General features: G+C 41.8%; 1 protein-coding gene across 2 annotated transcripts; it reads left to right on the top strand.

The window, feature by feature from the left end:
* The first annotated feature begins 742 nt into the window (after positions 1-742).
* Positions 743-14,435, top strand: mcmbp (minichromosome maintenance complex binding protein). 2 transcript variants are annotated; one of them, XM_062995577.1, is made up of 16 exons: positions 743-874; positions 1,238-1,323; positions 2,574-2,714; positions 3,308-3,349; positions 3,882-3,972; positions 4,085-4,207; positions 4,310-4,464; positions 6,698-6,795; positions 6,879-7,048; positions 7,143-7,266; positions 7,801-7,918; positions 8,013-8,178; positions 10,054-10,187; positions 12,860-13,024; positions 13,588-13,676; positions 14,028-14,435. In XM_062995577.1, exons 1-16 carry the CDS (start codon positions 817-819, stop codon positions 14,152-14,154), a joined length of 1,887 nt encoding a protein of 628 aa, XP_062851647.1. In that variant the 5' UTR covers positions 743-816; the 3' UTR covers positions 14,155-14,435. The 2 variants fall into 2 exon arrangements, with proteins under 2 accessions (XP_062851647.1, XP_062851646.1); XM_062995576.1 differs by having other exon boundaries at positions 3,879-3,972.
* Positions 14,436-16,164: the final 1,729 nt, after the last annotated feature.

Below are 16,164 nucleotides of genomic sequence, written 5' to 3'. Positions count from 1 at the left end.
CCGGTTTCCTCCCACAGTCAAAAGACGTGCAAGTGAAGTGAATAGGAGATACAAAATTGTCCATGACTGTGTTTGACATTCAACTTGTGAACTGATGAATCTTGTGTAATGAGTAACAACCGTTCCTGTCATGAATGTAACCGAAGTGTAAAACATGACGTTAAAACCCTAATAAATAAACAAATATTGTACAGTATAATGCACTAACCATACAGCAATACATACACTAGTGAGGTGTTCATTATGCATTATATACAGTATAGGTCCAATATACTGTACATTAATTACTGGTACTCATTATGCATTATGCACAAATACTGGTGAACTAGGCATTATATACTGGAAAAGTATTCAGCATTTTACACTGGTACAGTGTGCAGCACACAATATGCAGAATATTCAGGTGCAGGTTTTGAGAGGGCAGTACATACTGGTACACTGTGTAGTATACTGTATACTGGTGCATGCTGTGTATACTGGTTTACTATACACTGTGAAATATTGGTAGAATATTCCAAACATAATATAAAGACGTTGTAGGAAACAGTGCGCCACAAAACGTTGTGCTAAACCAAACGCAACAGTTTGTTGGGTTTGTTTTGTTTTGTGTGTGTGTGTGTGTGTGTGTGTGTGTGTGTGTGTGTCGATTAAATGGACTGTTCGTGTCACGTGACAGCTGTTTGTGTGACGTCATTTTCCCGCCACAGTGAACCGTGTGCTTGTGTGCGGCTGTGTGCTGATGAAACGTGCTGGAGCTCCGATCAACTATTTTCACTTCAATTCGGTTTGTTTTCACAAGTTCCAATATATCTGGCCATGCCTACTGTCGATGACTGGGTAAACAACCCGCTGGGTATCGTCGATGGCATATTTGGTAAGAGATAATTCCTGAATAATGAAAGAACTTGGCTTTAACTACAGTAGGGTTCTTGTTCCTGGTGGAACTTTTTGCTAACTGATAGTTAGCTCTGCTGCTAAAGTTTGACACGTTGATGGTTTTATTCTGCCTGAATTATGTTGTTGTTTAGTGACCCGACCTGTGTTTATAAATAAATAGTGATGATCATTTATTAAAGCTTATTTCTTATACAGTTAACTGTGTTAATCTCGTTTTGTACTAGTGCCATGTTACTTAGCATACTAGTGTGCTAACCAGGAAAGTTATGGACAAAATCGTTATGGACTCCAGTGGTTTGTGTTTGGAGAAGTAAATGATGTTGATTTATTTCTTTTTCAGCTCAGAGCAACACTGATCCAGCTTGGGAGAAGAAAGCTGTGGAGTATTTTAAAGAGAAACTGAAAGTAAACGATACACAGTGCTGGGTAAAGTGCTTGTTTGGTAGTGCTTGTTTATGTGTTGTTGTTTTTCTTTCTTTCATTTTTAACCCTGCTGTTATGTTTACGGGTCAGATTGACCCGTCTTAATGTTTCAAATCTTAAAAGATATAGTTAAAAGTATTTTTTGGTATGAAACTTCATTGATTTCACTTATTAAGCCAAGCAGAAGGAGTTAATAATGAGATATAAACAATGATTTTTGGGATTTTTTGCTTTCGGACACTTTTGGATAATTAAACATGCCCTGGGTCAAATTGACGAGAAACGAACATAACAGGAGTGTTAAGTATAGAACTATTAGAATGTAGAATTTCATTCACCCAGCAACCCACAGGACACAAGTTTTATTGTTTGGTTCAATCAAATTCAAACGTGGCTTTATTGGCATGACAAAATCTGGACATTCGTATCGCCAAAACATAGTTACATATCATCATATACATCATATAGTGAACCACTTTGATTCTCTTAAAGTTTCTGAAATTATTTTAAGACATTTTCATATTAAAAGGTGCCGGGGTGGCACGGTGGCTAAGTGGGTAGCACTGAAGGTCCTGGGTTCGATCCCGCGGCTGGGAGGTCCGGGTCTTTTCTGTGCGGAGTTTGCATGTTCTCCCCGTGTCCGCGTGGGTTTCCAACGGGAGCTCCGGTTTCCTCCCACAGTCCAAAGACGTGCAAGTGAGGTGAATTGGAGATACAAAATTGGCCATGACTGTGTTTGACATTAAACTTGAGCACTGATCAATCTTGTGTAATGAGTAACTACCGCTAATCCTAATAAACAAACAAACGAACCACTTTGATTCCCTTAAAGTTTTTGAAATTATTTTTTTGTCACTGTTGTCCAAGGTTTGTGCCTGTAAAACTACTTTAAGACATTTTTATATTAAAAGGTGACAGGAGTGGCAAGGTGGCAGACTGTCACTTCACAGTAAGAAGGTCCTGGGTTTGATCTCCCTGTGGGGAGGTCCAGGTCCTTTCTGTGTGGAGTTTGCATGTTCTCCCCATGTCTGCGTGGGTATTCTCCAGTAGCTCCGTGCAAGTGAGGTGAACTGGAGATACAAAATGGTCTCTAACTGTGTTTGACATTAAACTTGAGAACTGATGAATCTTGTGTAACGAGTGAATACTGTTTCTGTCATGGTTGTAATCGGGGTGTGTAAAGCACGACGTTAAAATCCTAATAAATATAAATAAGTATAAAAGGTGCCGTATTCATAAATTCTGGTGTTTAGGTGCCCTCGCTGAATGATGTGCCCCTACACTACCTGAAGCCCAACAGCCTGGTGAAGTTCCGCTGTATGGTGCAGGATATGTTCGATCCTGAATTCTTCATGGGCGTTTATGAGACAGTGGATCCAGTGACAAATGTGAAAGTAAGTAACACCTACTGTATGTCTGTGTTGTCTGTGTTTGTATATCGCACAGGTATTTGGTGAATTTGTGCACTGTAATGTCTTTTTGTGTAAAAGGTTTAACTTATTAGTGGCAGATTGTTCATTCCACATTAATCACTGGATCAGAACTTTAATTGAATATTTAAAAACAAAAACAAAAAGAAATCTGCTGTGTGTCTGTATGGGGATGGGACAAGGGTCAAGCAAGGATTCCTCATTGCTGTCGCAATTCTGGCTTCTGCCAGTCAGTTGAGGCGTCTGCTCAAGGGGTTGGTGGATCACGGATGGCAGCGTGTGGCTCTCCGTATGAGATACTGCTGTCTGTGAGACCGTGTCCCTGGCAAGGTAAAAGAAGCGATCAGAGGGGGCGTGCAACTAGGTAAAAAAAGAGAAATAATTAGAAAAAAATAAATCTGGTAAAACAGGTCAAGCTTTTACACCAAGACGACATTTAATGTGCAAGTACAATAGGGTCTGTGTGCTAATATGAAGGCTGAGCACAGATTTTGGGTGCAGTTAATACACCAGTTATTCGGAGGTCTTAATTCAATTTGTGTTTGATAATTTTTCAGGTGCTGAGATGTGGAAAATACAAAGATGTCACTGACCCCGGTGTAAGTGATTTATTTTATGGTTTCATAACAATCACAGCGGGCGGCACGGTGGCTCGGTGGGTAGCACTGTCGCCTCACAGCCAGAAGGTCCTGGGTTCGATCCCCAGGTGGGGCGGTCCAGGTCCTTTCTGTGTGGAGTTTGCATGTTCTCCCCGTGTGTATGTGGGTTTCCTCCGGGAGCTCCGGTTTCCTCCCACAGTCCAAAGACATGCAGTCAGGTTAATTGGAAATACAAAATTGTCCATGAGTAGCAACAGGTTTTCTCATGAATGTAACCAAAGTGTGTAAAACACGTATTAAAATCCAAATAAATAACAATCACAGCACAGTCTTGAATTGAATTGGATGCTCTCACTGTAAATTATAGGGTCAGATCACTAAGTGTTTCATAATGTTATGGCAATACCACATATTACCCCTCACCTTAATGCACTATGTAGAAAATGTTGCCATGTTTTGTGTTTTCTTTAAATAAATAAATAAATGTGCTCAATTAAACAGTCTTCATGACGGATGCCTGTCATGTCAGCAGGTGGATTTCAACTCGTCAAAGAGTGTTACTTCTGAAAGACAGACTTTCTATTGTGTCCCAATACCAGGAGAAGCTCAGTGGGTGAAGGAAATATCCTTTTGATGGAAAGCAGCCAATCAGCGTTACAGTCTTAAAAAATTAGTCTTTGATAAATACTGACAACCTGCTTTTGCACTTCTGAAAGTCTTTAACTACTGTGAACAGTTATGCCAGCTCCAGTCAAGCCCGAGTTGTTCCCTCCACATCCTACACCCCAAACAGACACAAACGCAGCTACGAGGAGGATGATGAGATGGACACACAGCAGCAGACGGAAGTAAACTCAGGTATTTTAATGCCTTCTAGTTTGTTAATCATTTTCTAGGAAAAAAACTATATTTTAAATTCCAGGCAGTGTTAAAAGGTTCAACCTATTTCTTTCCTAATAGGATCTCAGAACGCAGTGGATTCACATAGGAACACGGACTCGAAACGTCAGGAAACAGAAGCTCCTAGTCAGGGCACCTCACTTTCACACTGCTCGTCCAACCTGGATCTTAACTTCCCTCTGCCTGGAGAGAAAGGCCCAGCCTGCCTGGTTAAGGTAAAATACTAGTTGTAAAACTAATACGAATGTGTAACAAATCCTAAGCGCCCCTAATTTTACCACAAGGAGATGAATCACTATATTCCTGTTGCATATCCTTTGGCCATGTTTGACTTAATTCTTGTGTGTTTCAATCTTTAACCTTGAAACATTAGATGAAGTTAGCATAATACAAGATGGATTCTCACACTAAGGATTCTTACAGGTTAAACAGTCAGTAAAACTAGATTAAAAACAAGCTGTTCAAATTTTTGTTGTCTTTGAAAAACCTACTTTAATTTACATTAGCTAACATTAACTAATTACCTTTACCTTAGCCTCTGTTCTTCAAATTGACCCAAACCAAATTTACATCAGTGTGGTGTTAGGAATACAATCCATTATTTTGTACATGTGTACAAATCCAAACTTAGGAACTGCACAGCAACATGATGTGAATGATTCATTTGAACAGAGTCATTCTCAACATGCATGATTTTGTTCAAATGAATCACTCTCCACATGAATGATTTTGGGCGGCACGGTGGCTCAGTGGGTAGCACTGACGCCTCACAAGAAGGTCCTGGGTTCGATCCCCAGGTGGGGCGGTCCGGGTCCTTTCTGTGTGGAGTTTGCATGTTCTCCCAGTGTCTGCGTGGGTTTCCTCCGGGAGCTCCGGTTTCCTCCCACAGTCCAAAGACGTGCAGTCAGGTAAATTGAAGATACAAAATTGTCCATGACTGTGTTTGATATAACCTTGTGAACTGATGAATCTTGTGTAACGAGTAACTACCGTTCATGTCATGAATGTAACCAGAGTGTAAAACATGACGTTAAAATCCCAATAAACATGAATGATTTTGTTGAAATGATTCATTTTCACATGAATAACTTAAAAATGAATCATTCTATGGAATTAAATCACTGAGCTGTATTCTGGTGCATTGTTAAAAAACAGAAGCTAATAAAAGCATATGGTAAATTGCATTTACTAGGGATGCATCAATACCATTTTTTTCCCAACCGAGTACAAGTACATGTATTTTTGTACTTGCCGATACCGATACCAATACTTATTGGATCAGATATCTGACGTGCTAGAAAACTCGATCCGGTCGCCGAGCGCTCGGCGAGCCGGTCGGATCGAGTTGTTGGGTAGTTCACACTTAGCGACCGAGAGTCGAGTTTCGATCGCCGAGCGAACGCTTAGTTGCTCCCGAGCCGGCAAATCTAGCGCCGACCAGTCGCCGAGCGAAAATCAGGGCAAAAATCGTGTAGTGTGAACTAGTCTTGACGCATCAACGTGCACTAGGCACACGGTATCGGATGTTTAGTATCGGAGCCTCGTTTGCGAGTACAAGTCTCTAGCATTTCCCTTAGCTTCTGTTCTTCAGAATTAGGTTTTTTTATTTAATAAAAAACACACAATTCATTGGTAAGCAACAATGAAGTTTTTCTTCGTGTGTGTGCATGGGTAGTAATGCCAAAACAGCTCAGTGATTCAATTCCAAAAAATGAGTCGTTTGAACAGGATGATTCATGTCAAGAATTTGATTTGGGTTTGGGTCACTTTAAGGAACAGACGCTACCCACATCATTACACATGCTGCACAAGGACACGATGACACTATACTTGATTAAGAAATGTAATTTTGGGCGCCCAGGTGGTGCAGCGGGATATTCCGCTAGCACACCAGCACCAAGATTCTGAACTCCTTGGTTCAAAACTCAGCGTTGTCACCGATCGGCTGGGTGCCATCTGGCGGGCGTAATCGGCAGTGCATGCAGCAGATACTAATTGGCCGGGTCTGCAGGGTGGGGGCAGGACTATGTGTGGGTGGGTGAGTCTTCATACGCTGTGTAAGGACCCTGATTGGTGGAAGAAGAGGAGGGCTGTACACGTGTCAGAAGAGGCGGGGGCAGCGACGTGCTCTCCTCGTGTGCAATCTGGTATCCCTCGGCAGCGGAAGACAAATTGAGTGCGCTACATTTTTTAAATGTAATTTTATAGCTTTTTTTTTTTTTATCTAGTGTTACTGACTGTTACACTGTAAGGATGTTAGGGTTGGAATTAATCTTTATTTATCTTTATTCCATGTTCTGCCATGAACATGGGCCTAGGGCAGACATTAAAAACTAAACTTGAACTATATTCGCTTTTCTCGAAGTCTAATATTAAAAGACACTGTGCACTTTGTATTTTTTGAATGATGACCCAAGCTAAACATGTATAATCCCATTTTACTGGCAGGTATATGACGAATGGGACAAATTCAAACTGAACGACATGCTGGAAGTCTTCGGCATTCTATCAGTCGATCCTGCTCTCAGCCTGGTAGCTGATGATAAGTAAGGACAGTATTATTTTGGACCGTATTATTATCATTTCTGTATTGTAGCAGATTTACAGCATAATGGTTTGTTCGTTTTAGGGAAGTCTCATCTCTGCTGGACCCTACAGAGAGCATGGAGACTGTGGAGGAGCAGAGAGCTCACAGACCACCAGCCTCCCTCGTACCTCGCCTGCACATGCTGCACGCCCAGCCGCTGCACCACAACAATCCACTACTGCCCCCTGCAGTCGCAGACGTCAAAGGAGACTGTAAGACCTATTTTACTGAATTATTATTAAGTATTAAGCAAGGTAGGAGATAAACACACTCGCTGACTCATCTACTCTGTCCACACGTGTTCAGTTTTAAACAGCGTCCAGGGTGAGATGGCTTCTGTCAGAGCGGAGCTGCTTGCTTACCTTACGCACGTCTTCCTCGGAGACGCGCTTGCTGCGGAGTACCTTATTCTGCACCTCATCTCCACTGTGTGAGTAATTACACGATCTCCTCGACTCTCTTTTTTACTGCTAGTGATGATACACAGCATTTTGCCTGGGTTTCCTCCGGGTGCTCCGGTTTCCTCCCACAAATCTGAAGACACGCTGTCAGGCCAGTTGGAGTTGTATACCTCCACTGCTGCAGACCCCTGCATTAATTAACACACGCCCTCTCCGACGTGTGCAGTTGGCAGCCACTTCTTTTCACCTGCATGAAGCGGGTTAACACAGTGATCAGTATCTCACATGAAGAGTCACACATTGATCTCTGTTATTCCCAGTCTTTGTTCAGGCACCATTGTCCAGCCAACAGTGGCTGTAATTCGAGCACTGGTGAGGAATCAGCCCTTCCATCCAGCAGATGTTAGCCAATCATGTCTGTGTGTAGACGTCTGGCCAGCTGATATCAGCTGAGATTTGAACCCACAAGCTCAAAATATCGGCACTGGTTGGCATTTTTTTAACCACTGTGCCACCCAAGCACCCCTTGCAGGTCCACCTCATAACAAATGCTTCTCTCGTAGGTACGCCAGGCGAGACGTTCTTCCTCTGGGCAAATTCACACTTAACGTAAGTGGCTGCCCACACAGCTCTCCATACACAGAACAACTTTACCACGTCATCCAGCAGCTTGTGCCATCTGTGAGTACTGTACAGTTTCTGTGTGTGTATCTTTATTATTGAATTCAGGCCAACACACAAAACAATTTCACTTGTTTTTTTTAATATTTTCTAGTCATACCGGTTATGTATGAGTCTTCACAACATGAACATTCAGCGCATGGTGCCTCGTAAAGACTACACAGCCAACCGGCTGGTTAGTGGATCTCTTCAGCTGGCGAGAAACACCTCCCTGGTCTTGGATGAAACACAGCTTGAGCAAGGCCAGCTGGACACTGCAGGTCAGATCAGTGTGTCACACCAAAGCCATTTTGTTTTGATTTCTACTAAGATATATTTACTTGGTTGCTTAGATGTTGCAAAGGTTTAATGCAGTAGCCCACCACCGCTAAGATTCGAGTTCGTGTCTTAGCTGCTTACACGGACACATGATTGGGTGTGTGTCTGTAGGGGGCAGGGTTTGGTTTGGTTTGGTTTGGTTTATTAGGATTTTAACGTCATGTTTTACACTTTGGTTACATTTATGACAGGAACGGTAGTTACTCATTACACAAGATTCATCAGTTCACAAGTTTATATCGAACACAGTCATGGACAATTTATTATCTCCGATTCACCTCACTTGCACGTCTTTGGACTGTGGGAGGAAACCGGAGCTCCCGGAGGAAACCCACGCAGACTCGGGGAGAACATGCAAACTCCACACGGAAAGGACCCGGACCGCCCCACCTGGGGATCGAACCCTGGACCTTCTTGCTAGGGGGGAAGGACAATGGTAAACGTGGGATGCCTAATCGCTGCACAAATACGGCTTTCTCTGTATTCTATACTGCTGAGACCCAGGTCCTGGGTTTGATTTCCAGGTGGAGTGCTCCAGGCCCATTTAGTGTGGAGTTAGCATGTTTTCCCCATAGATTCCTCCAGTAGCTCAGATTTTCTCCCACAGTACAAAGACGTGTACGTTAGGTGTATTGCTTGTGATGGTGTTTTACATTGAACTTGAACTGATGAATCACGAGTAACCTGTAACCACCTGTCCTGTCAACTCACCCATACCTACCTGCTAAAAGGAGACCAGGCCCCCACTTGCCCCCTCCGTGGTTCAAGAACTTCTATCAACACCTCCTCTATTCATGCCAAAAGATGAATACCACCAAAACAAAACTCATTTATTAATTTATTAATAATTAATTTATTTAAAGCATTCTTAAAACACCATGTAAGTTATGAAAAACAATTAAACTCTACACCCTCATAGTCACACAAACACTTTAACCACTATACACACAAGTAAAGAAAGCAAATCGACCACTTACTTTGATGTTTAAAGACATGATAATAAAAGCCATGTTAATAGCCATAGCAGCTGAAACCTGTCCTGTCATGAATGGAACCAAAGTGTACAACATGGCTGTAAAATCCTAATAAATAAACTAATTTTACATATAACAGTAACCCAAAGGCGTTTAGGGCTATAATATGTTTCAGTGAACTGAATCATACATTGCTTTGTGGTTGCTGAGTTATTAGACAGCAGAAAAAGAAACAAGCATGCCCATGCCCTTACAAAAATAATCTGTGGTTCTTTAAATACGGATGTTGGAAATCCCCTAGAAACGTTTTTGCCTAATTCTTCTGGTAAACCTAATGTTTAATACATTTCATAATTTAAACATATTAATGCTTAGATTGTTCATAGAAAACCTCGGAAATTGATGAGGCCAATTCTGTTAGAATTTGCAGACAGGCAGGGAAGACTTTCCATAGGATGCATTTACAGTGCTGACACAATGCTGATTGACTAAACCATGGTGCAGTGTCATGACATTTGTAAATGTGCAACCTTTTCTGTATTTCTCTTTGCACTGAGCAAGCTCTAACCCATCATGGTGTCTTTTAGTGTATTAGAAATGCCACAGGCACAGTAAGCCAAAGACAAAGTTTGCTAAAATACTTTGACTATTCATTTACCCAGTTATTTATTTCTCTCCTACAGCTTCATTAGTCCTAAAGTTCAATTTCTTCTCATGTAGAATTGAAAAGGTGTGTAGGATGAGCTGCAAAAGGTGTCGACTGCCCACACTATTACTGAAATGTGTAGTTTCTGTGGACATTATTGCATGCTATATGAAGCTCTGTGCATCTCTGTGCCGTAGGTGTGCGGAACATCACGGCACTGGGAAACCTGATCACCTGGCAGAAGGTTGATTACGATTTTAACTACCACCAGATGGAATTCCCCTGCAATATTAACGTGCTTATCATGTCTGAAGGCCGGTCTCTGCTCCCGGTAAGAACAGCAGGTCCTACGTCTCTTTTAGTTTTGCAGTCATATATACTGTATATATATATATATATATATATATATATATATATATATATATATATATATATATATATATATATATATATATATATATATATATACAGGGGTTGGACAATGAAACTGAAACACCTGTCATTTTAGTGTGGTAGGTTTCATGGCTAAATTGGACCAGTCTGGTGGCCAATCTTCATTAATTGCACATTGCACCAGTAAGAGCAGAGTGTGAAGGTTCAATTAGCAGGGTGAGAGCACAGTTTTGCTCAAAATATTGCAATGCACACAACATTATGGGTGACATACCAGAGTTCAAAAGAGGACAAATTGTTGGTGCACGTCTTGCTGGCGCATCTGTGACCAAGACAGCAAGTCTTTGTGATGTATCAAGAGCCACGGTATCCAGGGTAATGTCAGCATACCACCAAGAAGGACAAACCACATCCAACAGGATTAACTGTGGACGCAAGAGGAAGCTGTCTGAAAGGGATGTTCGGGTGCTAACCCGGATTGTATCCAAAAAACATAAAACCACGGCTGCCCAAATCACGGCAGAATTAAATGTGCACCTCGACTCTCCTGTTTCCACCAGAACTGTCCGTCGGGAGCTCCACAGGGTCGATATACACGGCCGGGCTGCTATAGCCAAACCTTTGGTCGCTCGTGCCAATGCCAAACGTCGGTTTCAATGGTGCAAGGAGCGCAAATCTTGGGCTGTGGACAATGTGAAACATGTATTGTTCTCTGATGAGTCCACCTTTACTGTTTTCCCCACATCCGGGAGAGTTACGGTGTGGAGAAGCCCCAAAGAAGCGTACCACCCAGACTGTTGCATGCCCAGAGTGAAGCATGGGGGTGGATCAGTGATGGTTTGGGCTGCCATATCATGGCATTCCCTTGGCCCAATACTTGTGCTAGATGGGCACGTCACTGCCAAGGACTACCGAACCATTCTGGAGGACCATGTGCATCCAATGGCGGTGCCGTGTATCAGGATGACAATGCACCAATACACACAGCAAGACTGGTGAAAGATTGGTTTGATGAACATGAAAGTGAAGTTGAACATCTCCCATGGCCTGCACAGTCACCAGATCTAAATATTATTGAGCCACTTTGGGGTGTTTTGGAGAAGCGAGTCAGGAAACGTTTTCCTCCACCAGCATCACGTAGTGACCTGGCCACTATCCTGCAAGAAGAATGGCTTAAAATCCCTCTGACCACTGTGCAGGACTTGTATATGTCATTTCCAAGACGAATTGATGCTGTATTGGCCGCAAAAGGAGGCCCTACACCATACTAATAAATTATTGTGGTCTAAAACCAGGTGTTTCAGTTATTTTGTCCAACCCCTGTATATATATATATATATATATACAGACACTAGAGGGCTATTAGAGAGGAGTGCGCTTGTGCGTCATGGTTTCTGTGCTGGATTTTAGCGGTGCTCTGGAGACCAGCGGTCAGCTTCAGAGACCGCTAGGGCCTGTCAGGCCTCAGTGCTGCCTCACTCTGATGCTACCCTGTGGAATGCGCTGTGCTATTTTGGTGTGATGGCTTATAAATTCCTGTGGTTGCAGCTGCACTACAAGGGCAGAGTAGATCTGGGCAGCACATCTCATCCGATATCATTACTGGTAAAGAAGCTGTAGACAAACTGTGGCTGCTTCTCATCATCTGCTGGTTTGGTTTCCACCATGAGCTACCATACAGCAGCATACCATATAGCATATTGCAATGGAAACAGACCCCGTCTGACCTTCCCTCCCTCAAACATGACCAGCTGTGTTTGTGTGGACACACCCGGGCAGGTCAGTGGCTCTGCTGGGATTAGAGCTCTCGTGTTAAAACCTGTCACAGTGGTGTGCTAATGCAGTAGACCGCTGTGCCACCCAAACGTGCCTGCGTTCATATTTTTTGGCATTTAGCACATTCTTTTATCCAGGGCAACTAACAATTGTGACCTAATACAGTTTAAGCAATTGAGGGGGGGCGGCACGGTGGCTAAGGGCCGGGTCCTTTCTGTGTGGAGTTTGCATGTGTCTGCGTGGGTTTCCTCCCACAGTCCAAAGACGTGCAAGTGAGGTGAATTAGAGATACTAAATTGTCCATGACTGTGTTTGATATTAAACTTGTGAACTGATTAATCTTGTGTAATGAGTAACTACCGTTCCTGTCATAAATGTAACCAAAGTGTAAAACATGACGTTAAAATCCTAATAAACAAACAAAATTAAGCAATTTAGGGTAACAGACCTTGCTCAACAACCTGCCAGTGGTAGGGCTAGAACCAGTGAACTTCTGATTACTAAACCAGTATTTTAAAGCTGTGCTTGCAGTTTTAATTTAAATGTGCCTTTTTATGTCATACTAACTTTAATGTATTTTACTGCTACTAAAAAGAAACATACCCAGTTAATGTGTTTTACAAAATAAAACAAATAGATGAATCAGGACAAGAATAAAAAAAAAAAAAACATTTACAATGACTGTCCACCTTGTAGTACATTTTACTGCTTGTTTCTTACCTTACGAACACTTTCAAACACATCACCCTTGTGATGTGAAATTGAGTTTTTTTTCACCTGCTAAATCAGACTTAATTTATTTTAGCTTAACTCTTTTTCTCTCTCTCTCTTTAGTGCGACTGTCAGATCCACCTGCGTCCCACTGTGAACCCCCCTGACCTGCTGGAACACCTGAAGGCTGTACAGCATTCGCAGCTTCCGTCTCAGCTCAACAAATACCGCGTGTACCTCACAGTGGCTCGCTCGCTGGACTACAGCATTACCGAGGAAATCACAAAGGTCAGTCGTCCCTGTTGCAGTTTTTTTTATTTTTATTTAATTTCTTGTTATTAACACTCAGCATTTAGCAGACGCTCTTATCCAGAGAGACTTACAGAAAAGCTTCTTCAGTAAAAATGTTCTTACTCTAGAACAAATGGACAACAGTGTAGAAACACATCTCTGAAACCCTGTTAGAACAAAACTATGGGTTGAAGGTTGTTTGGAAGGATAGAGGGTTGGTAAGCGCAGGTTTATTTTTAATTTAAGTGCTTAGTAATGAACTGATGAAGGTCTTCAATCGTCTTTTGAAGACTGCGAGAGCCTTGCGAGAGAGATGTCCGAACAGACGGGAAGTTCAACGCAGAAGTTACTGTTAGAGGGGAAATGTGTGCTGTATTATAAAATGTTCACTATTAATTAGTTTTAGATTTAGTTTCAGATACTAGTTAATCATTAGTAATTGTTCAGTTTTCAGTGGGAATGCAGGAAACAAGTCTAGATGAATAGAATTTGTCATGATGAAGACTTTTTAGCTACATGTGCATAGTTAACTGTCTGTTCTTTTAATTCTGACTTTGCAGGCAGTGGAGGAAGACTTTGTTGAAATGCGTAAGGACGACCCACAGAGCGTTTCTGCCGAGGACCTGCATCGGTTGTTAGTCATGGCACGGTGGGTTGGATCAGTTTGCTATACGCTGCTTTTATTGCTAACTTAAAACCCATGTTTGTTTTTTTATTCATTTTATTAATCGCTTTATCCTGGTCAGCGACAGGGTAGTTAACGCTGGGCACAAGGCAATAATACTCTGGATAGAGTACCCACCAATTCCCACATGTAACCAGTCGTGTATGTGTATATATGCCCATCCAACTGATAACACCACTTAGATTTGACCCCGGATCTCTGTGTTGGTGGGCTAGCCTTAAAAGACTGCTGCACCACCCAGGCACCCACATCCCTACTTATTTATTCTGATATACGTATTTGTTCATTTATTTTATGTATTTATTTTGCTTTCAGATTACTGGCTTTAAGTCATGGGCAGACGACTCTATCCAGAGATGGCTGGATTAAAGCCAAGCAGCTGGAGATGCTGCGGTGCAGCCGGACACAGCAGCAGAAACGTGTGAATGGAAATGAACCTTAAACCGAAATGCCTTCAATTTCTTATTAACTGTACCGGGGATAAAATGTCCCTGTTAAGTGATGTGACTTCTTTGTTCTTTGTACAGATTCTTTTTTTTTTTTATACTCGATCCTTTTAAAGGCTTGGGGGAAGAAAATAAATCAATGAGTATTTTGAATATATTTTTCATGTCTTTACATATTAAAGTACAAACCTGATGTATTAAACTTGCTTGCAGGAAAAATGTTCTTAACGTTCTAGCTCGGACAATGTTGGGAATAAAAAAACAAGTTGTTTGTTAACAGGAAGTTTCTGCTTCTCTTTTCTGCATGTCTGGTCTCAACGTGTAATCTGAATAATCTTTAAATAAGGCACATGGTTTTTATGTGCTTGCCAGAGTGTCACATGGGCTGAATGTCTGAAATACACTCTAGTTCAGCTCTGTGGTATAAGACCAACCTCTAGGTATTATAACAAAGTTGGGCTGCCCATATTTTTCTGTAACTTTGTGACATGGAACCTAAAGTATTTTTTTTTTTTACATATTTTATTAGTATTATTGGTTTCTCAACTAGTGTCTAGCCTTATTTCCACTATACGCTGGTCCCACTATAACCTCAACCTATTTGGATATCTGGGTATCTGATATCTGCCTTCTTGAAAAATATATTCAAATTATACTAAAAAGTTCCATGCTGATTGAGTGTGTACGGGGGTGGGGGGTGGGGGGGTACAACTTGTGTTGTGTAAATTAGGATAAGATATACACTGATCAGTCATAACATTAAAACCACCTCCTTGTTTCTACACTCACTGTCCATTTTATCAGCTCCACTTACCATATAGAAGCACTTTGTAGTTCTACTATTACTGACTGTAGTCCATCTGTTTCTCTACATACTTTGTTAGCCCCCTTTCACCCTGTTCTTCAATGGTCAGGACTTTCCCAGGACCACCACAGAGTAGGTACTATTTGGGTGGTGGATCATTCTCAGCACTGCAGTTACACTGACATGGTGGTGGTGTTAGTGTGTTGTGCTGGTATGAGTGGATCAGACACAGCAGCGCTGCTGGAGTTTTTAAACACCTCACTGTCACTGCTGGACTGAGAATAGTCCACCAACCAAAAATATCCAGCCAACAGCACCCCATGGGCAGCGTCCTGTGACCACTGATGAAGGTCTAGAAGATGACCAACTCAAACAGCAGCAAAAGATGAGCGATCGTCTCTGACCTTACATCTACAAGGTGGACCAACTAGGTAGGAGTGTCTAATAGAGTGGACACGGTATTTAAAAACTCCAGCAGCGCTGCTGTGTCTGGTCAGCTCATACCAGCACAACACACACTAACACACCACCACCATGTCAGTGTCACTGCAGTGCTGAGAATGATCCACCATCTAAATAATACCTGCTCTGTGGGGGTCCTGACCATTGAAGAACAGGGTGAAAGCAGGCTAAAAAAGTATGTAAAGAAACTGATGGACTACAGTCAGTAATTGTAGAACTACAAAGTGCCTCTATATGGTAAGTGGAGCTGATAAAATGGACAGTGAGTGTAGAAACAATGAGGTGGTTTTAATGTTATGGCTGATCAGTGTATGCTTCAGTTTTGATGACCTGGTCACTTTTATATAGATTTGGCATCTTCAGTTGGAGGTGTAAATGACTCCTACATTCCTTGTGTTTCATTAACATTTAATTCCAAAATATGTGTGAGCAGCTTAGAATGGTTTAAGGTGTTTACATAAAAAGCCACTGGTATATCCCATTTTATTTTAAAATACAGTAGTTCTACACATTAATGCTATTAGTAAACATGGAGAGAATAAAGTCTTGAGCGTTAAGCACAAACAACTTGTACAAGTGTGGGTACATTTCGATGAATGTTGCACCTACGTGGAAGGATTCATTCACACCAACATGAGAAGATACTGAAGTGTTAATGTTGTGCAATGCTAAATGAGTCAGAAAACATTCTGGGGGAAAAAACTATGCACTTAACACAGGACAAAGTGGAAATGGTAAA

Source organism: Trichomycterus rosablanca, chromosome 5, assembly GCF_030014385.1.
Source record: "Trichomycterus rosablanca isolate fTriRos1 chromosome 5, fTriRos1.hap1, whole genome shotgun sequence".
NCBI classification, from domain to species: domain Eukaryota; kingdom Metazoa; phylum Chordata; class Actinopteri; order Siluriformes; family Trichomycteridae; genus Trichomycterus; species Trichomycterus rosablanca.
This window is presented reverse-complemented; position numbering and strand designations above follow the sequence as displayed.